Source organism: Hyaena hyaena, unplaced genomic scaffold, assembly GCF_003009895.1.
Source record: "Hyaena hyaena isolate Hyena2069 unplaced genomic scaffold, ASM300989v1 scaffold_248, whole genome shotgun sequence".
Lineage (NCBI taxonomy): Eukaryota > Metazoa > Chordata > Mammalia > Carnivora > Hyaenidae > Hyaena > Hyaena hyaena.
This window is the reverse complement of record NW_024080881.1, coordinates 587,132-610,723: the sequence shown is the minus strand read 5'-3', so window position 1 is coordinate 610,723 and position 23,592 is coordinate 587,132. Positions and strand designations below refer to the sequence as shown.

The window sequence follows — 23,592 nt, the reverse complement described above, 5'->3', positions numbered from 1 at the left end:
CAAAGGGACTCAGAGGGGGGAAGAGTAGGAGGGAAGCAGGTGGCCCCTGCCCCGGGGCAGGTCTCCCACAGGCAGTGACCAAGAAGGCAGTGGGGAAGAGGGGAAAGTGGGTGTCTCCTCTTCAGAGCTGAACACCCTCCGAGCTGGGTCAGGATCCTGGCCCCACACAGGGCCCCCTGGGACACGGTCTCTGCGGCCCTGGGGGGTCTGGCTCACAAGCTCACAATCCACTGGGCAAAGCAGCGCCGCGTGCAGGGCTGGAGAACAGGATGCTTGTGGAGGTTGGAGCAGGTTAGGCACAGACTTGAGTCTTGAGGGGCTTTCTGACCTTGGAGCTGCAGGGGAGTGGGCAGGGCGCCCCACCTCCCTGCTGCAGACAAGGAAACTGAGGCTGGGAACAAGGATGTGACAAAAGCAAACACAGGACCAAGCAGAATCAAGTACCAGATGGGCTGGGAGTGCCGAGTGCCAGTCCCAGCTCTGACCTTGGCAGGACCCACTTTTTGATGTGTGGGACTCGGTTTCCCCTCTGCTGTGCTATGTGGGGATGGAGTCTTCCCTTTTTTAAAAGATTTTTATTTTTTTAAGGTTCTTGTTTCTTTTTTTTTTTTAATGTTTACTTATTTATTTTTTAGAGCGAGAACACGAGCAGGGGAGGGGCAGAGAGAAAGGAACAGAGAGAATCCCAAGCAAGCTGCGCAGAGCTGGATGCGAGGCCCGAACTCACAAACTGTGCGATCATGACCTGAGCTGAAATCAAGAGTCGTTCGCTTCACTGACTGAGCCACCCAGACGCCCCAAGATTTTTATTTATTAAAGGTAATCCCTACATCCAATGTGGGGCTTGAACTTATAACCCCAAGATCAACAGTCGCATGTTTTACCAGTTGAGCCAGCCAGGCGTCCCTGTGGGGCTGGAGTTGAAGGACATAAGGATAGCCTTGCTGGGGGAACTCAGCATTCCCAGAGGCCTGGGGACTTGGCCAGGGGTCACACAGGCAGTGATCCAGGACCCAGAGGCCTCACCAGTTGGCCGGTGACTGCTGGCCCCTGGGGGCTGAGGTGGGCTGGGGGCAGGAACTCAGGATGTCCAAGAGCGGCAGCGAGAAGTGGCCCATCTTCCCACCCAGGACGCTTTCCGACCCCCTAGATCTCTAGGAGACGGGCCTGAGCAGCTGGCCCTGCTCTGGTCTCTGGCGCCCCCCTGTGGCCTGTGGTGGGGCAGGCCCCAGCCCTGCCCGGCCCCACGAGGAGGGCCCAGAATGCTCCAGGTGAGAAAACACCAGATACCCTACCCTCCACCCTCGCGGGGGACAGAGGCTGTGAGGAGATCCCCAGATTTGGGTTTGAAGCCTGCCTCCCTTCTCTCACCTGACTGACTTGGGTGAGACTGCCTGACTCCATGTCACAGACACAGGGCACCGGGAAGCCACAGAGCAGGTCTCTGAGGACACCAAACAGGAGACAAGTCAGAAAGTTCCCTTGTGTACTGCCAGGGAGGTTCAGTTCAGCTCCAGAGACATTCCCACCCCCCACCTCCCCCAGCGCCTCCTCCCTCAACGCTGGCAACCTGACTGTCTGGACCCCAGGAGGTCCCAGTCTGAGGGGGGAGGCAAATTGCCAGAGATCTTTTAATGGAAGAATTTGTTGTCCAAAAGCAACTAAAGTGCCCCACCCCTTGAACCGTCCTCTTGGACAGGCCCACAGCCCAATGGCGTCCGGTCCAGCCCAGCTGGAGACAGCTGGGCAGAAATCAGAATGTCACTGGATAGAATCAGGCCCTCCCCTCTCCCACCTCCTCCGGCCCAGCTTTCACCTCTCCGTGGCTTGCCTCTCCTTAAAAAGCCTGTGGTGGAGTGGCCAGCCCAGCCCCACTCCAGGGTCTCCTCAGCCTCTCCATTCACGTTCGTCCTTCCCAAGCCTCAGTGTGTCCATCTGCCAAATGGGTGTAACCATCCCTGCCTCGCCTACTTGCCTCCCAAGTCGGCTGTAACGACACAAATAAAATGATATCAGAAAGTAGCAAGGTTCCCCCCACTACCTCTTGCGGGGTGTTGGGGGGGGGAGGGGTGTGTGCCAAGCGCGGCCCGCATCCCAGGGAGAGAGGGGACTACAACTCCCATCCTCCCATCCGGCTCTGGGGTCGCGGGCGTCTCCAGCCCCCTCTCCCAGGGGGTTGAGGGAAGTTGCACTGCCCCGGGCACCCCCCACCTCGGTAAGGCTGGTTCTGGGGCCACGCGGAGACTTAGGTAGCCTTCCAGCGCCCCAGTGGGAGAACCCCCCCCCGCCCCACCTTGGCCCGGCCCAGCCTGGGAGTTTACTCTTCGAGACCCGCCCCCCCACTTCCTGGCGGAGGGTATGGCCCGCCCCCGCGCGCCTCCGCCCTCCCACCTTCACTTCCAGTAGCGTCTCCCATTGGCCGGCGCTCACCTGCCCGTCCGTCGGGGGGCGGGGCAGAGGGCGGGGCAGAGGGCGGGGCGCGACGCCCAGGTGTGGGCGCGCAGGAGGCCGCGGAGGAAGGTGACAGCGGGGAGGGCGGGAGGGGTGGGGGGAGGACGCGCTGACGACCCGCGGACGGACGGACGGACGGACGGACCGACGGGCGGGCATGCGGGCGGCCTGGCTCTAGCCCGGGTGCGGGGCTCCGGCCGCAGCTATGGAGCGGCGGCTGCGCGCGCTGGAGCAGCTGGCGCGGGGCGAGGCCGGCGGTGGCCCCGGGCTCGACGGCCTCCTGGATCTGCTGCTGGGGCTGCACCACGAGCTCAGCAGCGCCCCCCTCCGGCGGGAGCGCAGCGTGGCGCAGTTCCTGAGCTGGGGTGAGTGGCCTGGGCTGGACCGAGGTGGGGTGGTCCGAGGGACACCACGCCGGGGACCCTCTCCCCCCCACACTCTCCCTTCTCCCACAGACCTTCCCGCAGGGAGCGTGGGCACCCCCACGGGTTCCCCGCGCAGAGCCGGTCCTGGCCCTGACACGTGCCACTGGCCCCCTTGGGCCCTACCAGATGGCTGCCCACCTCACCCTCACTCAGATTCACACACACTCCTTCCCACTCACAGAACAGGCGTGTGGACACAACACACAACTTACAGGGAAACACACAAACTTGGTCCCAAGCATAGACCCCAGGCACGTGTGCTACAGAGTCATGTCAGGGACCCCTCGCTCTCATGTCAAACCTCATGACCCTTGAGAACAAACAGTCACACTCGCAGACCCTTGTGTGTGTCACCCACTGACACACATGCTTCCTCAGTCTCCCACGTACTGCACAGACACGCTGAGATACATACAGCTCAAGGAGAGGCCCCGGGAGCCCCCTACTTCACCCTGAAGACCACCCGCGCCACCCTGGCTATCGTAGTACGCACTTGCCTACCTCCACTCACAGATCCTTAGGCATTGCACGCCTGGCAGACACTCCCACAGACACACGCTTCTGTCTCTCTGCACGCAAGACCACCCCACACTGGGCACAGGAACCAACCTCAGCCCCTTTGTCTGTGCCAGCCGCTGGCCAGGCTTCCTGAGGTCTGTTTCCCAAAGCCAGGGAGGGGGACCTAGGGGTGGGGGTGGGGGGGGAGGTGGGTCGGCACTCCTTCCGGGTTGACTCATCAGAGTCACCGGAAGTGGCCGGCCTGGAGTAACCCTCAGCCCAGTGTGGGCACCCGCACCAGACCCAGGCCTCCCTGGTTATGTCCAGCCAGCCCGTTGGGGGAGGGCTTATGGGCCTGGCCCGGAGAGCCGGGTGAGGCAGGTAGGTGCCCAGTAGGTGCCCAGCATTCCCAGAACTCCTTAGCTCTGGGCAGGCGCAAGTCCTGGCCTGGCCTGCTCGGGGGTCTGTAAGACATGCCCCCAGCCCACCTCCTCCAGGGTGAGGGCAGCCAGGAAGCCCCTGCCTCTGGTGTCTGCCACTGTCCCCAGGACCCCTGCACCTGATTCATGTGTATCTGACCGTGTTGTCATCACCTGCTCTGACGCCTCCGCACACGTATGTGTGTATGTGTGTGTGTGTATGTGTGTTTGCACACACATGTGCTCCTCCCTGACTGGGACCCCAGCATGGGGGCCTGTCTGTTGACATCTCCCAAGTCAGGACGGTGACTCACTCTGCTCCTGCTCCAACTTGTCCCTTCTCCTGCCCAGAGCCCCCGTTCCCTGTGGCAAGGCGAGGGGACCGGGCAGCCTGTCCCGGGAGCCTGGAGCCTCCTGACCAAAGCCCCGGGTTTTGGTTCCTGTCTGGCCGATAGGGAGCCACCCTGGGCTCAGTCCCCGCTTGGGGCCCCCTGGCTGCTCTGCCCAGCTGCACACACAGACCTGGGAAAGAGAGAATTAATTTCAGTAATGAGGCTCCCACAGCACGCCGGCTGCGGGGGTTCTGCCTGACAGACCTGTGGAGCAGCTCTCTGTCCCACCCCCGGACCTGCCCAGCTGGCAGGGAGTTTACCTGCTGGCAGGGGGAAACTGAGGCGGGGAGCCAGGCTGCAGCTACCCTCAACGCTTACCAGTCGCTCTTGTCTCCCTAAGTTTCCAAGCTCCGCTCCCCTCCCCCCCAGGCCTGTGGCTTCTCCTGGAAAAGGCCTGGGAGTGGCTGGAGATGCCCCTAAAGGGCGTATCAGGGACTTTGAGGGGAAGAGCTTCTTGGCCAGGTCAAGGCCAAGTCCACAGAGGGAGGCAGGGCCTAGGGCTGTTGGGCTGGTCAGGCCTGGAGGAGATCTGGAGTGTTCACCCCTTCGGGTGCCAGCGTCAGGCACCTGGGAAAGGCTTTTTTTTTGGCTCTGTTGGTGAGTCTCATGAGAACCCGGGCAGACCTATTTATGCCTCCAGACTGAGAGCGCCCCACACGGGGAGGGGGAGCACAGAGGTGTCCTCCCAGGGCCCTGCAGAACCGTACCTGACCTGTCCTCTGGGGCTGCGCCCCAGCCTCACGCCCAGCCAGGGTCCTCTGTGCCTACAGGGTCCCAAGACCAGGGCTCGTGGCTCCCCAGTGGCAGAGAAGCCTCTCTGGGGACAAGGAATGTTGCCCGTCCAGTTTCCCAAGACAGGCCCAGGCCTGGTCCTGAGAGGCGCCAAGAACTGGGAGCCGAGGGTGGGAATGGTATCCCCTTCCTCCCCGGGTGACCTGGTCAGCCAGGGTCAGCCTGCAGGCAGGGAGGGACTACAAGTTCCGTCAGGCCCTGGGATGAGGCCACTTAGAGTCTGGGGACACGTTCAGGGAACTGTTGATTTTAGGAGGTCCGGGGGCCAGGTGGTCAGCAAAGCCCGGACCCCCACCTTCCACACTTCCTCCTCATGACTGAGGGGGCTGCAGCCCCTTGGCCAGAGGCCGCCCCTGCCCTGGAGGGGGGGTTGTGGCTCCTGCTTTCCCCAGGTAAGAGAGGGAGCTGGCCCTCCGCCGTAGTTCCCTGAGCCCCACTCTGTGTCCCTTCAGCCGGCCCCTTCGTAACAAAGGTGAAAGAGCTGAGGCTGCAGAGAGATGACTTTGAGATCTTGAAGGTGATCGGCCGGGGAGCCTTCGGGGAGGTGAGCCAAAGGCTTGGGGCAAGGTGGGAGGAGGGGCTTCACACCCGGGCAGAGCTGACCCGGGTGCTTCTTGTGGCCTCAGGTCGCCGTGGTGAGGCAGAGGGACAGCGGGCAGATTTTTGCCATGAAAATGCTGCACAAGTGGGAGATGCTGAAGAGGGCCGAGGTCAGTTTGGGGCCCGGTGGGACTTTGGCACCCTACAAACGGGCGGAGGAGAGGGAGGGTGCGCTGCCTGTGGGGTGTGCAGGGCATGCTGGGGGAAGAGGCAGGCGTGGCCGCTGGGACGGCCGAGGGTCCACCCCAACAACCACCATCCTCCCCTGTTGCTTCCCTACAGTAAGCCTTTCTTAGAAGCTGCTGTAGCTCCCATTTTCCTTACTGTAACACTGAGGCCCGGAGCCATAAAACACAGGCTCTGGCTCGCCCAGGCCACCTCTATCCAAGCTCCTAGACTTACTTAGTCCTCCTCCGCCCCCTGAGCTGGCGAGGAGGGCTTCCTGGGCTCTGATCGCACCCCGCCTCTGCCCCCCAAACCTGCTGCAGACTGCCTGTTTCCGGGAGGAGCGGGACGTTCTGGTGAAGGGGGACAGCCGCTGGGTGACCACTCTGCATTACGCCTTCCAAGATGAGGAGTACCTGGTGAGGGTACTCGGCAAGGTTGGGGGCTGTTGCCAGGGGACAAAGAAGGCCCTTGGGGGCCAGAGGTGCTGGGTCCAAGGAGAGGGAGACCCCTCCTACCAGGACCTAGAGGCTTCCACTGGCCCCCAACCACTGGGTCTGGAGTCCCTGCCTGGGCTCCGGCTAGGGGCCAGCTTCCCTAGAGCTGCTTGCTGGGAGATGGCCTTGCCTCTCCAGAGCCCCTCAGGACCACGGGGAGGTGGGTGGAAAGCAGCGCCCTGGCCTCCCCTCTGATTCTTGCCCCCCCCCCATCCCCACTCCCCTCCCCCCCCCATCCCATCCAGTACCTGGTGATGGACTATTACGCCGGCGGGGACCTCCTCACTCTGTTGAGCCGCTTTGAGGACCGCCTTCCGCCCGAGCTGGCCCAGTTCTACCTGGCCGAGATGGTGCTGGCCATCCACTCTCTGCACCAGCTGGGCTACGTGCACAGGTGGGGTCCCCAAAGCCCCTCCCGCCCTGCCCAGCCCCAGGGGAGAGCTCTAGGGACGGGCAGACAGTCGCTGAGAACTCACCAGGCCCTATGCTGGGCGCTTCATATGCCCGATGCCTTTGAATCCTCACACTCAAACCTTCACGTGATGGGGGCTGCTCTTGTCCCCACCTTACAGATGAGAAAGTCAAGGTTGGCATAGGTGAGCACCTGGCTTGAGGTGACTCGGCCAGTGGGTGACCGAGTCGTCATTTGCAGCAGGGAAGTCTGACTCGGGCGTCCCCCACCGCATACTCTGCTGCCTCCATGGGTCATCCTCATGGGTTCCTTTTCCCAAAGTAACCACCTTCTTCCTCCTTGGCAGCCAGGAGGCCTGGCCATCAGCCCTCCCCACCCCCACATGCATGCACACACACTGTTCTGGTGTACTCGCAGGAACGTGTGTGAGCATACACACTTATACCCCGGAATGTGCCAGAACACACGCAGGTCAAGCCCCTCTCTCTCCCTGCGCTTCCTCAGGGATGTCAAGCCGGACAATGTCCTGCTGGACATGAACGGGCACATCCGCTTGGCTGACTTCGGATCCTGCCTGCGCCTCAACAACAGGGGCATGGTGAGACCCCAGAGCAGGGGCAGGGGACACCCAGCCTGGGGAGCCTCCCAGGAGGGAGGGAAGAAGAAGGCCTGGGTCCAGGCCCCAAGTGGGGTCACCAGGCCAGCCGGGGTGGAGGGGTGTCAGGCCTAGACCTAGGCCTGTGGTGAGGGGCCATCAGGTCTAGCCAAGCCCAAGGCTGTTAACGGTGTCAATGCCCGCACTCCTAGGTGGACTCGTCCGTGGCAGTAGGGACACCAGACTACATCTCCCCCGAGATCCTGCAAGCCATGGAGGAGGGCAAGGGCCACTATGGCCCACAGTGTGACTGGTGGTCACTGGGAGTCTGTGCCTACGAGCTGCTCTTCGGGGAGACGCCCTTCTATGCTGAATCGCTGGTGGAAACCTACGGCAAGATCATGAACCATGAGGTCCGGCCACCAGGCTCTGGGGCTCCCGGAGGGAGGGCGGCAGAGTCCCGAGTCCTGTGGTTGGTGTGCTCGCAGGTGGGGGTGGGATCCTGCGCACCCACCTGCCCCCTCCACATACACCCCCACACAGGACCACCTGCAGTTTCCCTCTGACGCCCCTGACGTGCCGGCCAGTGCCCAAGACCTGATTCGCCAGCTGCTGTGCCGCCAGGAGGAGCGCCTGGGCCGCGGGGGGCTGGATGACTTCCGGAACCACCCCTTCTTTGAAGGCGTGGACTGGGAGCGGCTGTCAACCAGCACTGCCCCCTACATCCCTGAGCTCCGCGGGCCTGTGGACACCTCCAACTTCGACGTGGATGATGACACTCTCAACCATCCAGTGAGTTTGGGCCCCACTGCTGCGGTAGGAATGCTGCCTGAGCCTTGCGGGCTCTGGGAAACCTCCAGAGGTTCTCCAGAGCAGTTGCTGGGCCCAGGATGAGACCTTCCCACCCCAGAGGCTCATGGGAGTTATGGTTCACCTGGGCTGGTTTACCTGTGCTGAAGTGGGTTGTGACAGGTAAAGGTCCTTTAACCTCAAACCTCATCCTATTAGCCAGAAATTTTGTAAGGAGACTCCCAGAAGCACCTGGGAGGCTGTGACCACAAAGGCTCATGGGAGTTGTAGTCTGTTGGGGGGGGGGCACATCACCCACCTACGTTCCATCTGAGCAGGAAGAGGTCAGCACTCCCAGTCCCGGGGCATCTTCTGGATCTTAAGCTTCAGCCAGGAGCTGTGCCTGTTGAGTCTGACCCTCCTTCCCCTCCTTCTGCAGGGGACCCTGCCCCCACCGTCCCATGGGGCCTTCTCGGGCCACCACCTGCCATTCGTGGGCTTCACCTACACTTCGGGCAGGTGAGTCTAATCCTCACATACCTAGTAGGAGGCTGGGAGCTGCCTGGCCTGGGCAGGTAGCCCACTGGACCCTCGGAAAGGAGCTAAATGGCCCGCCTGTTGCCTGGATGTGACAGGTGCTCAGATAACAGGCTCTGAGTCCTCAGAAAGACATCCCCCATGTCCTGAAATTCTGGTGAAGCCAGGCCTATGCCCCTTATGGGACCTGTCCCAGCATGTGCCCCTTAGAGGACCCTCTACAGTAGGCTGAGAGTGTTGTGAACTTGGAACCAGAGGCCTAGAGTTGAAACGGCCCCTCCCAGTCCCCGAGCCACATTCTCTGCCTCTGTAAAATGGGTGGGATGATCTAGTTCCACGTGAGGGGCTGTCCCGAGACCACAGTGAGGTCTTGGGTGAGGAGATGTTCTGAGGTTTTGGAAGCAGGTATCTGACCTGTACTCCGAGCGCCCACCGTGTGCCAGCGGTCAACTGGCCCAAATCCCTAAGTCCTCTTTACTGTCCTTGGAAGAGGGCCTCTTATCCCCTCCATTCTCCTGTGAGGAAACTGAGGCTCAGGTAGGTTAGGTTCACACAGCCCATAAGGGCCAGGGCTTGAACCTAGGTTGCGGAGGACCTCAGGGTGCTGCCCACGGGTATTCCGGGGGCAGGGTCTGGTCTGGTTCGTTTCTTCCAGCACAGAGCCCAGGGCTGCATACAGAGCTGGGGCGCGGTGGGTGTTGCTTTGATAAATGAATGACCGGCTGCAGGAGGACGGAGGAGCCTTTGCGGGGTGGGGTTCCCTCACACGTGTTGCCCTGCGCTCCCCAGCCCGGGCCCTGAGAGCAGCTCCGAGCAGTTGGCTGTCCTAGAGCAGAAGCTTCGTTGCCTGGAGCAGGAGAAGATGGAGCTGAGCCGGAAGCTCCAAGGTACGGGGGGAGCCAGCTGGGCCAGGGCGGGGTGGGTCCCACCCAGGACTAGCTGCTCACCCATGGGTGCCCCCCACCCCTGCAGATGCCCTGCCCGTCTCCTCGGACCATCAGGAGCTGGAGCGGCTACAGAAGGAAGTGCAGGCTCTACGGCACAGGCTGGCAGGTACCCACCCCCTCCCCTCACCCTGGAGGCTGAGCTGCTTGCCCAGCATCCAACCCGGGTTCCAATCCTGGCCCTCCTCTGTGGATGAGGTGTGACCTTAGGGAAGTACCTTAAGCTCTCCGAGCCCGCACGCAGACAGTGAGCCGAGGAGACCCTCTCCCCAGGCTGTGGTGGGGCCTCTGAACATGGAGTGCCTGGCTGAGGCCGGCAGTTATACGTGGGCCTCAGTGACAATTCCTGGCAGAGACACCGAGGGACAGCGACACCCCTTTATCCCAGACGGATGGCGGTAGCCCAGGCCGGGACTTGGTGGACCTACGGCAGGAGAGGGACCGGCTCCTCCAGGTGAGGGCCTGATGGGGTGGCTGGGCGGCCCCAGGGCTCCCCGGTGAGGAGGTCCACGCCCTGACTGCAGGCCTTGCCCTCCCCGCCCCCACCCCAACCCCCCAGGAGCTGGCTGAGGCTCGGGTAGGGCTGCAGGCACAGGCACGGGAACTACGCCGAGCCCAGGAGCGGCAGGAGGAGCTGCTCCAGAGGCTGCGGGAGGCCCAGGAGCGAGAGGCAGCCACAGCCAGCCAGAGCCAGGCCCTGAGCTCCCAGCTGGAGGAAGCCCAGGACACCAGCAGGAAGGTGAGGGGCGGGGGCGGGTGGGGACAGCAGCAGAGGCGTGCCCCTGTGAAGCCCGGTGAGGCTGGCGGGGGCCAGGGAGCTCAGTGCTGGCAACACCACGCGCCTCTGCACCCCCACCGCGGCTGGCTGAGGCCTGAGGAGGGGAGGACGGTGGGATGGGCTCCCTTGCCTGCCGTGGCTGGCAGGGGGATGGGGGGCCGAAAGTCTGTAGCGAGGTGGGCAGAGGGTTGGGGGGGACAGGGTCAGCAACGGTTGCCTCTGCACCTCGTCACAGCTGCAGGCCCAGGTGGCCACCCTATGCCGGGAGATGACACAGCTCAAGAGACAGCAGGAGCGAAGTCTCGAGAAGGAATCTTTCCAGGTCAAGGTAGTGAGATCTTACCCTCTTCCAAGGGGCGCTTCCCTTGGCCTGAGCTCCTCAGGGCTCTCGGGGCCAGGCCTTTGTCCCACGGGTAGAGAGGGCCATAGCTTCTCAGGGCCCTGCCCTGACCCCTCTCCGTGTCCCTCAAGGCCATCCACGCCGCCTCTGAGACCAATGGCACGGAGCTGCCCGATGGCAGGCCTCAGGAGGCGCAGCTGAGGAAGGAGGTGGCGGCCCTGCGCGTGCAGCTGGAGCAGGCCTGCGGCCACGGGTGAGCCAGGCAGCCGGGGCGGGGCCTGGGCTGGGGGCCTGGGCCGGGGGCCGTCAAGTCATCTGCTCTCCCCCAGGCTGAGTGGGAAGGAGGAGGCTCTGTGCCGGCTTCAGGAAGAGAACCGGAGGCTGAGCCTGGAGCAGGAGCGGGTGAGCAGGGCAGACGGAGGGCGGACATCCTGACGGGCGGTGGGACAGATGTGGGAGCTGGTAGGGCGGGTGGGCCCGGCGGCCGGGGTCTCAGGGCAGGCCGTGTCCCCGGCCCTGCAGCACCCACAGGGTAAACAAGGGTGGCCCCAGGTGGGGCTCGGGGGTGCTGGGCCCCCCCGGGGACTGACCCATCTTGCTCCTGGCCCCCCAGCTGGTGGAAGAGCTGGAACGGGAGCAGCAGAGCAAACAGCAGCTTGAGGGTGAACGGAGGGAGACGGAGAGCAACTGGGAGGCCCAGATTGCCGACATCCTCAGCTGGTGGGTGCGGGGGGCTGGCGGGGAGGGGCTGGGCCCGGTCAGGGCCGAGGGCCCAAGCCATGACTCGGAGCCCCCTGTCCCAACCAGGGTGAACGATGAGAAGGTCTCAAGAGGCTACCTGCAGGCACTGGCCACCAAGATGGCCGAGGAGCTGGAGTCCCTGAGGAACGTGGGCACCCAGACGCTCCCCACGCGGCCGCTGGTGAGCCCTGGAACACCCCGGGGCGGGGGTATCGGCAGCCTCACCTGGCGGGTGGGGACACTGAGTTCACAGAAGATCAGCGGGTCATGGGCCAACCTAGGGCCTGGAGCCTGGCCAAGTGTGTGGCCAGCAGTGTACTCAGGTGGGAGGGGCCTCTGAGGCAGCCAGGCCCGGGGGCATCTTATGTGGGTGCCCCGTGGCCGCCAGGACCACCAGTGGAAGGCACGGCGGCTACAGAAGATGGAGGCGTCGGCCAGGCTGGAGCTGCAGTCGGCGCTGGAGGCCGAGATCCGGGCCAAGCAGAGCCTGCAGGAGCGGCTGACGCAGATGCAGGAGGCCCGGCTGCAGGCCGAGAGGTGAGGCCCAGGCAGGCCCTGCAGAGGGGGGCTTGGGACCCACGCGGGGGCCTATGCTGAGCCCTCAGCGGCTTCTCCCCCAGCCGTCTGCAGGAGGCCGAGAAGCAGAACCAGGGCCTGCGGCAGGAGCTGGCTTTGCTGCGGGAGGAGCTGCAGGCCCGTGGGCCAGGGGGTAAGTGGCCGTCGGCACGCCTGGCCTGGAGCAGGTCCCCAAGGGGAGTCCTGTGACAGCCTGCAGGACTGTGGAGATGAGAGTCTGTTCTAGACTCTGCCACTTACCCACGTGTCGCCCAGCACCTGCTGTGTGGGTACCTACCACAGCCTGCCGTCATGTCCCCATCTTACCGAGGTGGAAACTGAGGCTCCTGCCAGCCCCCAGCTCCCCAGGAACAAGTGTTGGGGCTGGGCCAGGGCCCCCACCTCCAGTGACCTGTGCTCTCTCTCTGCAGACACTAAGCCCTCAAACTCCCTGATTCCCTTCCTGTCCCTCTGGAGCTCAGAGGTAAGGGCTTGCATGCAAGGGCTAGTTGGGAGGAGTCCCGGGCAGAAGCCAGGGGCCTTGATTCCCATACCTCCCTTCCCCTCCCACCCCACCCCTCCCCAGAAGGATTCCACCAAGGACCCTGGCATCTCAGGAGAGGCCCTGAGGCCCGGTACAGAGCCCGAGCTGAGGCCGGAGGGCCGCCGCAGCCTGCGTCTGGGGGTGAGGACTGGCCCAAGTCCTGTATTTGGGGGGGTGGGCGCTGCGCTCTGCCTGGGCCCTCCTCACCCGTTGGCTTGCCCCCCTCCCCTGCAGGCTATGTTCCCCAGAGTACCCGCTGCTACCACCGCTCCCGCAGAAGGTCCTCCTGCAAAGGTCTGCACCGAGAGGGGTGGGGCGGGGCAGGGGCGCTGAGCCATTCTGTGGGTCTCCCAGGACCTGCTTGGGTCCATCCTCGTTCATGAGTCCTGGCTGGCAGGCCACCCCCGGGACAGTGGCAGTGAGTCTGAGTGCTGTGACAGACTCGCTGGGGCTGGGTTCATGCTGTCGCTGCCTCATTCCCTGGTCCCACCTGACACCTCAGGGGGACCTCGGGGGTGGGACCCAGGGCCCTGGGAGGGCGTGGTCAGGCGTCTGTAACCAGCATGTCCCCCCTGACGCCAGCCCGGCTCACACTCTCTGCGACCCCGGAGCTTCCCATCCCCCACCAAATGTCTCCGCTGCACCTCGCTGATGCTGGGCCTGGGCCGCCAGGGCCTGGGCTGTGACGGTGAGACCCCTACCCCCACCCCCCACCCCCCCACACGCACGCCTGCCTCCCACGTGCCGGCCCCAGTCCCCTGGAGGAGGGAACGAATGGCCTGGCCCCTGACAGGTGCAGGCTCTCCTCTCAGTCTGGGCCTCATCTCCCACTGCTCAGTTTGTGTGTGTGTATTTTTTTTTTCTCACTTGATGGGGAATTGGTGACAGTCCAGGCGCCACCACAGCCTTAGGGCAGCGGGGACCTGAGTCCTGGTTCCGGGCTGCCCCCGCCCAGCCTCACACCATCTGCCTCTCCTGCTTTCTCCACAGTCTGCGGTTACTTCTGTCACTCAGCCTGTGCTCCCCAGGCCCCGCCCTGCCCCGTGCCCCCTGATCTCCTCTGCACGGCCCTGGGAGTGCATCCCGAAACGGGCACAGGCACAGCCTACGAGGGCTTCCTGTCGGTGAGCTGGGGCTAGGGAGGGGGAGGCCGGCACGAGCGGGCCGAGAGCCTGGCGGGCCCTCCCATGCCTGCCTTTCCCACAGGTGCCACGGCCCTCGGGGGTCCGGCGGGGCTGGCAGCGGGTGTTTGCCGCCCTCAGCGACTCCCGCCTGCTGCTGTTCGATGCCCCTGACCCACGGCTCAGCCCGGCCAGCGGGGCCCTGCTACAGGCCCTGGACCTGAGGTGGGTGCCGGGCAGTGGCAGGGGACAAGGGATGGGGGGGGGGGAGGCAGCCAGGGGCAGTGTGACCTCTGACCAGCTCCATGGACCTCCCAGGGACCCTCAGTTCTCAGCCACTCCCGTCCTGGCCTCTGATGTGATCCACGCCCAGTCCCGGGACCTGCCACGCATCTTTAGGGTGAGTCCGCCCTTGCGTGGCCCTGCTCCAGCCACTTCTCTCTGTCTCCTTCTCCACGGCTGCCCTCTTCACGCACACACGTCCCACCCCCATGACCCCCACGGGGGCGGCTACAGTAGCCTCCAAACCACAGCACCGTGTGCTTTCTGCATGTGAAGGTTTAGGACCTTTCCGTGGCTTCGCATCACCCTCTGGGTGCTCCTAACCGTGGCCTTGAGGCCTCACATTTCTGACCCTGCAGGCCTCTCCAGTCTCTCTCTGGAGCCTCTTTCTGCTCTGACCACACCTTGCTTTCTCCAGTTCCCAGAGTGCCCTGTAATCGTGGGCCCTTCACATCCTGTTTCCCCTGCGCAGCCCGGGCCAGCCAGCCCCCAAGATTCTCCCCAGCCTGGATCATTCCTGGTCACCCCCCTCATCCCTTGGGCACTAGCAGAAATGTCTCTTCCCCTGGGAGGTCATCTTTCATTCTCGGCCTGGGCTGGGGATGTCCAGTCCTTCTACCACAGCGCTGGTCCAGGGCCTGTCTGACCAGCCGGCTCCATCTGGCTCATCACCTGCCCTAAGGCAGCTCCTGGCGCTGCGCCGGGCCGCTCACACTGGTGCCAAGAATCACCAGCCGGTGGAGAGAGGGAGGGGAGTGGCTGGCTGGCTCCTGGCCCCCTGCCCTCCAGCCTGAGTCCCTGCCCACAGGTGACGGCCTCGCAGCTGGCGGTGCCCCCTGCCATGTGCACCGTGCTGCTGCTGGCAGAGAGCGAGGCTGAGCGGGAGCGCTGGCTGCAGGTGCTGGGCGAGCTGCAGCGGCTGCTCCTGGACACGCGGCCAAGGCCTCGGCCTGTGTACACGCTCAAGGAAGCTTATGACAACGGGCTGCCGCTGCTGCCCCACGCGCTCTGCGCCGCCATCATCGGTGAGCCACATGCTTAGGGGTGCATGGCCCTGGGCAGGCTCGGGGAGGAGCCTCTGCAGCCCCTCCCCTGGGCGTGGCTCTGTGGGCCAAGGAGGGGGCAGGGGGCTTGGCTTCTGCCACTCCGTTTCTCTAGGCCTCAGTTTCTCCTTTTTCTAAACGGGTCTCGAGTGAAAAGAGCAAAGGCTTTAGCAAGAGACAAATGAGGGTTCCGGTCCCGCCTCTCTTACCAGCAGCCCGGTGACCACAGGGAGTCTGGAGGTGGCAGAGCCTCACACTCTCTCCTGTGGGGGGACCTCCACGATGACATCCGGGGGAGAAGTGAGGGGGCAGTGCCTCCCAGCTTCCCCTGGCAGTGGCCGGGGCTCTGAGCCAGCGCCTGCCCTGGAGAGCTGGGGGCCTCCCCGTGCACTCAGACTGGGGGTCCCAGAAGGGATGGTGTGGCTCCTGCAGGCCCTGTGTCAGCCAGGAGCTGGGGGGACGCAGGCATTTATTGAGTAGGGACCGCCGTGAGCTGAACCCTCGCCCTATGTTGCTTCAGCCTCAGAGCAGCTCTGTGAGCAAGGACCTGTTACTATCCCCACTTTACATAAGGGGGAGCCAAGGCCCCAAGAGGTGACATGACGTACCCCAAGCCCCACAACTCAGAGTGGGGGCTTCTCACCTGTGGGCCTTCCCCCATTAGAGCCAGCCCAGACTTTGAGAGAGAACCGTCCAGAGATGCAGAGGGACAGTGTGATTGCGGAGAAACTGAGGCGCAACAAGTACAGGCGGACTGCGTGGTCTCCGGCTGCCCAGTGGCCTCCCCGACCCCTGATTTTCTCCCTCCCTCTCCTAGACCAGGAACGGCTCGCTCTGGGCACCGAGGAGGGGCTGTTTGTGATTCACTTGCACAGCAATGGTACAGGATGGGGGTCCACCCCGGGGGACGGGAGAGGACGGGCATGGGGCCGTTGTTCCCCCCACCTGCTGGTGACACTCTCCCTTGCCAACCCCGAAGACATCTTCCAGGTGGGCGAGTGCCGGCGGGTGCAGCGGCTGGCCGTGAGCCCCGCTGCGGGCCTTCTGCTTGTGCTGTGTGGCCGGGGCCCCAGCGTGCGCCTCTTCGCCCTGGCCAAGCTGGAGAGCGCGGAGGCGGTGGGCGCCAAGATCCCCGAATCTCGGGGCTGCCAGACGCTAGCAGCTGGCTGCATCCTGCAGGCCCGCACGCCCGTGCTCTGCATGGCCGTCAAGCGCCAGGTGCTCTGCTACCAGCTGGGCCTGGGCCCGGGGCCCTGGCAGCGCCGCATCCGGGAGCTGCAGGCGCCGGCGCCCGTGCAGAGCCTGGGGCTGCTGGGCGACCGGCTGTGCGTGGGAGCAGCTGGGACCTTCGCCCTCTACCCGCTGCTCAACGAGGCTGCACCTGTGGCGCTAGGGGCCAGTCTGGTGCCCGAGGAGCTGCCACCATCCCGCGGGGGCCTGGGCGAGGCCCTGGGCGCCGTGGAGCTCAGCCTTAGCGAGTTCCTGCTGCTCTTCACCGCGGCCGGGGTCTACGTGGACAGCACAGGCCGCAAGTCTCGCGTCCATGAGCTGCTGTGGCCGGCAGTGCCCACGGGCTGGGGTAAGGCCCATGGGGGACCAGCTTGGGTGGGGCCGGGCGCCTATGGTGTATCACACAGGTCAGCGGAAGACAGGGTCCTCATGCCTGACCACGCCCTGCTCTGCCCTCAGTGCACTGAGCCAGATCTTTCTCTTCCCTGTCTTTGCTCACACTCCTCCCCCAGCCTAAGCTATTCTTTTTGTAGCTGGCAAGCTCTTAACCACGTCCAGCCCCAATGCTGCCTCGGGGCTTGGGGCTGGAAGGCTCTCCGTAAATGACCACCATGATTTCTGTCATCGGCATTTACTGCTTTCAAGCTCTCCACCCCGCCTTCCCCCATCACTGGTTCTGTGTTCCTCTTTGCTCCCCCACCTCTGTGTTCAGACCTCTGCTCTTAGCACCTTCCTGTAATGACTGGTCTGGTACACGGGGGGCCTGCAGAATGCGCCAGACCTGGTTTCTTCATCACATCCTGCACCCAGCCCAGGGAAGCACACCTTAGGGGCTATGAGTGGAAGAATGAATGAGTGAGTGAGTGAATGAATGAATGAACGAATGAACGCATGAATGAACGAACAGAGCAGGAGTCCAACACTCTCACAGGTAACTGGTGTCGTGGCATGCGGGCTGGCAGACAGGGCTCCCTTCATAACCCGTGGCTCTTCTGGGGTTGGGCCTGTGGGTTGGGCTGGGCAGAGTGCGGACGTAGTCTGTAGGTATCGGAGTCAGACTGCCCTGGGCTAATTCCCAGCTCTCACTCATCACTGGGTGACCTTGGCCATTACTTAGCTCTGGGGTTACATTCCATCATCTGTAAATTGGGGATGATGGTACCACCTGCCCAGAGTTGTTTGGGAAATAAAGGGGGGAAAAATATGCCAAGTGGCTCGAACTATGCCTGGCATGTGAGTGCGCGGGATTGTGATCTCCGATTTGTTGTGGAGGTTGGGTGGGGCAACCTGGAGTCTTCGGAAGAAGGTCCTCTGGTTGGGCGAGGAAGTTAGGGTGCTGTGGCTGGGCACAGGGTGTTTCTGGGACACGGAGGCGGAAACAAGCCCGCGGCAGGGGTGCCGGACTCGCCAGGGGCCACACAGCACGGTGTCCTGTCCCACACAGGTTATGCGGCCCCCTACCTGACAGTGTTCAGCGAGAATTCCATCGATGTGTTTGATGTAAGGAAAGCAGAATGGGTCCAGACGGTGCCACTCAAGAAGGTGAGGGCCTGCCCAGACCCCCTCCCCCCAGCCCTGGACTGGGGTGCAGTCGAGTAGCATGGCTGACCTCTGTGCCTGGTGCCTCAGGTGCGACCCCTAAACGCAGAGGGCACCCTGTTCCTCTTTGGCACGGAGAAGGTCCGCCTGACCTACCTCAGGAACCGGCTGGCAGGTAGGAAGTGCATGTGCACGAGTATGGGTGTGTGTGCGTTCACGTGTGCATGTGTGACCCTGAGCTCCAGCCGACCGGGGCCCTGGGGACGCGTGAGCACCGTCCGGCCCTCTGCTGCTCCTACAGAGAAGGACGAGTTCGACATCCCCGACCTCACCGACAACAGCCGGCGTCAGCTGTTCCGCACCAAGAGCAAGCGCCACTTCTTCTTCCGCGTGTCAGAGGAGCAGCGGCAGCAGCGGCGCAGGTGCGCGTGTGCGGTGCACCGAATGGGCGGGGCCTCTCGAGCTTGGGGGCGGGGCAGTCCCGGGGGCGCGTCCGTGTCGGAGCGGGGGGGGGGGGGGGGGGGGGGGGGGGGGGGGGGGGGCGGAGGCGTCCCCTTCGCCGTCCCCTTTGCCGCCGCCCTACTTTCCCTCCGCCCGCAGGGAGATGCTGAAGGACCCCTTTGTGCGCTCCAAGCTCATCTCACCGCCGTCCAACTTCAACCACCTGGTGCACGTGGGACCCACGGACGGGAAGCCCAGCGCCAGGGATCTGCCCCGGGTGAGTTCTTTGGGACCAATCACAAGCCTCCCCGGAGAGGCTCAGCCAATCGTCGGCCTTTCCGACGCGCCTGCCGCAAACGCAGTGCTCTGCTTCCCTGGGCCGCGTGGATCTCAGCGCGTCCAGGCTGGGAGCCCACTGCCGTCCCAGCCCTTCTGTACTGTCCCCCCCCCACCCATCTCCTCCAGGCTCCAGGAGGGAAGGGCCGAGGTACCCGCGGCTCCGGCCCGCAGCGTCCCCACAGCTTCTCGGAGGCCTTGAGGCGGCCTGCCTCCGTGGGCAGCGACGGGCACACCGCAGACGCGGACTCTAGTAAGAACAGCCGCCCCGCCCCCACTGCCTCAGTATTCCCTCCCCAAAGTTTACACCCGCTTCGGACTCCTCGAATTTGATCCTCGATTTTTGTCCCCTTTCTCATCCCGCTCCCGGAGCAGTGAAGAGGAAGCCTTGGACATCTCTGTCCAGTGAGTCCGTGTCCTGCCCGCAGGGATCTCTGAGCCCCGCAGACTCCCTGATACAGGTGAGCGGGTGGGGGCTTTTCTCTCCTCTGTTAAGGGACAGGTAGCGCTGTGCTGTGCTAGGCCCTGCTCTGGGACCTGCAGCCAGAGAACAAGCCGAGCCCATCCCTGCCCTGGATCCTAAGGGAAGCCAACTCGCCCCACAGAGGGCCCCAGCAGAGGCCTAGAGGCAGGTTGGCCCAGGTGCAAATTTTGGTTCTGACTGTCCCAGGCGTGTGGCCCTGGGCGAGATGTCCAGTCTCCCTGAGCTTATTTCATCTATACAATGAGGGTATTATTTGAGATCATTATATAAGTGAGGGCTGTATGCGGTGATGATTACTTCAGCAGGGTGCCTGGCACGTGGGGGGAGCCCCACAGAAGGGGAGCTCTTTAGAGGCCCAGCCTGAGGTGGAGGGATCCGAGGAGGGAGCGGTCCACTCCTGCCGGGGACAGGGGAGACATAAGAGGAGCTGGGAAGGCCGCTATGCACCCTCCGACCACTTCTACAGTGTCACCAAGCCACTCAAATCCCTGGGGACTTGCCACATTCTTCCATACCCTCAGACCCTTGCCCCTGCTGTCCCCCTGCTTTGAATGTCGTTTTAGTAACATTCGGGCCACCCTCAAGGCCCTGCGCTAATGTGATCTTAGGGCCTGCTCCCTGCTCCCTCCACCCCTCCTTGTCAGTCCTGTGCCAGTGACTTTTCTCTGGATACTACCCCTCCCCCAGCCGTGGGCTCCTTGGGAGTGAGGTCAAGTTTGTCTTCTGCCTAACGTAAAGCATGTTTGTCGGCTGATGAAGAATAGAGTAAACGAACAAAGGGACTTTGATTTGGGGCTCAAGGGATATTAAGCCTGAGTTCCCTGAGTTCTTCCCATGTAGCCCTACCCCCATCTCATACCTGGCCTCCTCCAAGGGCCTCCCTGCAGCAGGGGATGGGTCTGGGGAAGGCCTCTGGGAGGCACTGGTCTGGTGAGGAAAGGGGCCTTCCTTCTGTTTCCCCCTCCAGGTCTCAGAACGGCCCCGGAGCCTGCCCCCAGCCCCTGAATCAGAGGGCTGCCCTTGACACCCTCTGGCAGGGCCCATCCCAGTCCCAGGACCGAGAGACGTGAGTGAGCAGAGAGCTTGAGGAACACCATGCTCCGGCTGGCCCGGGATGTGTGGGAATTCGGACTCAGGAAGGGCCTGGGCTGGACAGCGACTCAGAGGTTGGCCTGGGTTCCCAGGACCCAGGGGACCCGACTCCTAGCCATCATCCTGCCTTCCTCCTCGGCTCCCAGCCCCTACCTGTGCCAGCGACTGGGAATAGAATGGCCCCCTTTCTGCCCTGGGGGCCCCTCTGCCCCTGGAGTCCAGGGGTAATTGTGCCAAAGTTCTCCTTTCCGGTGCCAAGCTTCAGGATGCCTTAAGCAAGAGCCGGGGTGAGGGATGGAGAAGGACTGGGTCTCTGGCAGCAGGGGGGGGGGGGGGGGGGGGCGGTCTTGGGGGTCTTGGCTATGGACTGTCCAGCCCCTAGGTGAGGCCGAGCTGGGGCATACCCCAGTCTCTGCTCCAGGCTGAGGTAGGAAAGACAGACTCGGATCCAAAGGAGAGGAGGATGGGGCACCTGGCTGGCTCGGTCAGTAGAGCATGCGACACCTGATCTAGGGGGTATGAGTTCGAGCCCCGTGTTAGGTGTAGAGATTACTTTAAAAAATATTTTTAAAAAAAACTTTTTTCAAAGGAAAAGAAGATAGACAAGGGGCAGGGAGGATGTAGGTGAAGGAGACTGTAGGTGAAGGAAGTGAGAGACGGAAGTAGAAGAGACAGCACTAGCGGCTGGCAGAAGAGAGGAGGAGGAGAAGGAGGAGAGGGATAAAGGAGGAGCGGTGAAGAGGAGCGGAGAGCTGAGGGGAGCTGGTACACTACTGATAGACTGAGGGAGGGGTCTTTCTCTCTGGGGAGGAGCTTGACAGGGTTGGGAACAGAGAGGGACCCTGTGAGCCAACCAACGATGCATCTAATCCGCCCGGGGTTATGGGGTGTGGGAGACAATTCCTAGATAGGGACAGGACAGGGAGGGTATTTATAAAGGCTACTTGGTGGGAGACGGCACCTGATGGGGACCACTGGAGGGTCTCCAGGCACATTCTTGGCCCTTCCTGGAAAGGGAGGTGGTCCTTTTTCCCAAAGCTTCAACCACCTGTGTATTAGGGGTTCATAGGGGGCATTTTATTATTGATCATTGTCGCTATTATTGTTATTATATTACTATTTTTATTAAACATCCCTCTGCTGACAAGCAGGGGGCAAAATAAGTATTTATCTCCTCAAACGCCATATTCCCGGGAGGGATTGATCCTAATGCTCTGGGAGGCAGTACGAAACCAATAAAGACAACTTTTTAAGCTTCTGGCCTCCATGCCTGGCTCTGTTCTGCTGGCGTTCAGAAAATGGGGGGGGATCAGAGATGGAGGGAGCTATGGGGATGTCAGGGGCAGTACTGAGTGGTCTCCCCTGGATTTTCAGGAATCATACAACACATGCAAATGGGGAGAGTTTCGGAGCAAAGGGACAGTTTACGAAAGTGTGGGCGTGTCAATGGAACTCCGCCGAGGAGTGGCAGGTGGGAAGCTGGTACCGCCACCAGGCCACCTTGCAGGAAGAGGCAGTGGTGTCACCTGGCAGGAGCTGTGGCTCAGTAGGCCTTGGCTATGGCAGAGCAGAAAGGCAGCGAGTGCAGGGAACAAGTTCCTCATACCTCACTCTGCTCCCTTCCTCCGTCTCCTGCCTCCCTTCATCCAGACACCAGCAGCAGCAGCCAAGGACCCTAGAGCTCAGTTACTGCAGCCGGTGGAGGGCAGCCTTGGGGCACCGAGCTGGCGCCCTGAGACTCACGGCCAGCCCTAAATGGGGGAAAGTACCAAGAAAGGGCCCTAGTCTCACATCTAGTTGGAGACAGGGGTTGGAGGGTACCCAGGGAACTCTAGCCTTGAGAGTCAGACAACCTGAATTCTAGTCTAGCTGTGCGGTCACGGACAAGTTACCCGACCTCTCTAAGCCTCAATATTCCCATCTGTAAGTGGGGATCATAAAACCCACTTCATGGGAGGTCCTGGCAAGATTTTGGTGCAACGAGTGTAAAATGCCTTCAGCCCACTCAGGAAATGTTTGCTTCTGCCCACTGAGATGCAGAACCCCAAAGAGAGGGCCCAGAGCAGGGACGCTGAGGGCTCTTGCGAGCTACGGTCCCCAGCCGTCTTCTCCAAATTGGGGAACTGACTGCCTCCCAGATACCCAGCAATGACTGAGCCAAAAGGTTTTCACTTGTTTGAAAAATTAACTTTTGGGGCACCTGGGTGGCTGGCTCAGTCAGTTGAGTGTCTGACTTCGGCTCAGGTCACGATCTCACAGTTTGTGGGTTCGAGCCCCATGTCAGGCTCTGTGCTGACAGCTCAGAGCCTGGAGCCTGCTTTGGATTCTGTGTCTCCTCTTCTCTGCCCTGCCCCTGCTTGTGGTCTGTCCCTCAAAAATTAATAAATGTTAAAAAAAAATTTTTTTAAGAGAAAAATTAACTTTTTCCCAGTGTGCCTGACTGGCTCAGAAGGTGAAGCATGTGACTTTTTTTTTTTTTAATTTCTAGGAGAGAGAGAGACAGCGTGAGCAGGGGAGGGTCAGAGAGAGAGGGAGTCACAGACTGAAACAGGCTCCAGGCTCTGAGCTGGCAGTCAGCACAGAGCCCGACGCGGGGCTCGAACCCACGAACCGCGAGATCATGACCTAAGCGAAAGTCGGATGCTTAACCGACTAAGCCACCCAGGCGCCCCAAGCATGTGACTCTTGATCTCGGGGTTGTGACTTTGAGACCCACATTGGGCATAGAGGTTACATAAAAATAAAATCTTTAAATTTTTAAAAAAGTTTTTAACATTTATTAATTTTTAGTAGACAGAGACAGAGCATGAGTAGGGGAGGGGCAGAGAGAGGGAGACACAGAATCCAAAGCAGGCTCCAGGCTCTGAGCTGTCAGCACAGAGCCCAACGAGGGGCTTGAACCCATGAACTGTGAGATCATGACCTGAGCTGAAATCAGACACTCAACCAACTGAGCCACCCAGGCGGCCCAAAAATAAAATCTTTAAAAAAAAATCAGGGGTACCTGGGTGGCTCAGTCAGTTGAGCATCTCAGTTTTGGCTCAGGTCATGATCCCAGGTTTGTGGGAGCAAGCCCTGCATCAGTTGGGCTCTACACTGAGCACGGGGCCTGCTTGAGATTTTCTATTATCTCTCCCTCTGTCCCTTCCCCCCTGCTCATGCTGTCTCTCCCTCTCTCAAAATAAAGTAAAATAAAACAAAAATCTTAAAAAAAAACAAAAAAAAATGTATTTTCTCCCAATGCTTTGTTGACAAATTTCAAACCTACAAAAAGATCAAAAGAGCATGAGTGCCTTGTACTCTTCCCCTATACTCACCAATTGTTAACAGTTTGCTGCCTCTGCTTTACTGCCATATCTATCAATATCTACATATGTACGTGTATATGGCGTGTATTCTGCTACCATTTGAAAGTAAGTTGCAGACATCTTGAACTGAGCCCCTAAATACTTCAGGGACATCTCTTAGGAATAAGGAGCCACCAGAAGCCTCTGTTATTGTCTTAAGAGTTTTAACATTGATTCAACAATACCGTCTAATGACAATCTCA

General features: G+C 61.7%; 1 protein-coding gene and 1 long non-coding RNA gene across 3 annotated transcripts; one reads left to right on the top strand and one right to left on the bottom strand.

Annotated features, from left to right (window-relative positions):
* Positions 1 to 863: 863 nt before the first annotated feature.
* LOC120240163 lies at positions 864 to 3,523 on the bottom strand. The gene is made up of 3 exons (XR_005530591.1): positions 3,378 to 3,523; positions 1,817 to 1,987; positions 864 to 1,444 (listed from the first exon to the last, which is right to left on the bottom strand). It is a non-coding gene; the product is annotated as an uncharacterized LOC120240163 (long non-coding RNA).
* On the top strand, positions 2,571 to 21,304 carry CDC42BPG (CDC42 binding protein kinase gamma). Of its 2 annotated transcripts, none has more exons than XM_039244838.1 (37): positions 2,571 to 2,816; positions 5,430 to 5,521; positions 5,604 to 5,687; positions 6,066 to 6,161; positions 6,485 to 6,633; positions 7,156 to 7,249; positions 7,459 to 7,659; positions 7,790 to 8,038; positions 8,475 to 8,554; positions 9,362 to 9,459; positions 9,545 to 9,625; positions 9,870 to 9,970; positions 10,076 to 10,255; positions 10,530 to 10,622; positions 10,766 to 10,887; positions 10,964 to 11,036; positions 11,248 to 11,354; positions 11,442 to 11,556; positions 11,764 to 11,912; positions 11,996 to 12,084; positions 12,362 to 12,414; positions 12,520 to 12,615; positions 12,709 to 12,768; positions 13,057 to 13,162; positions 13,465 to 13,598; positions 13,681 to 13,820; positions 13,914 to 13,995; positions 14,686 to 14,902; positions 15,738 to 15,800; positions 15,900 to 16,499; positions 17,595 to 17,692; positions 17,780 to 17,864; positions 17,991 to 18,111; positions 18,290 to 18,407; positions 18,596 to 18,719; positions 18,842 to 18,927; positions 19,918 to 21,304. In XM_039244838.1, exons 1-37 carry the CDS (start codon positions 2,657 to 2,659, stop codon positions 19,972 to 19,974), a joined length of 4,653 nt encoding a protein of 1,550 aa, XP_039100769.1. In that variant the 5' UTR covers positions 2,571 to 2,656; the 3' UTR covers positions 19,975 to 21,304. The 2 variants fall into 2 exon arrangements, with proteins under 2 accessions (XP_039100769.1, XP_039100768.1); XM_039244837.1 differs by having other exon boundaries at positions 12,517 to 12,615.
* Positions 21,305 to 23,592: the final 2,288 nt, after the last annotated feature.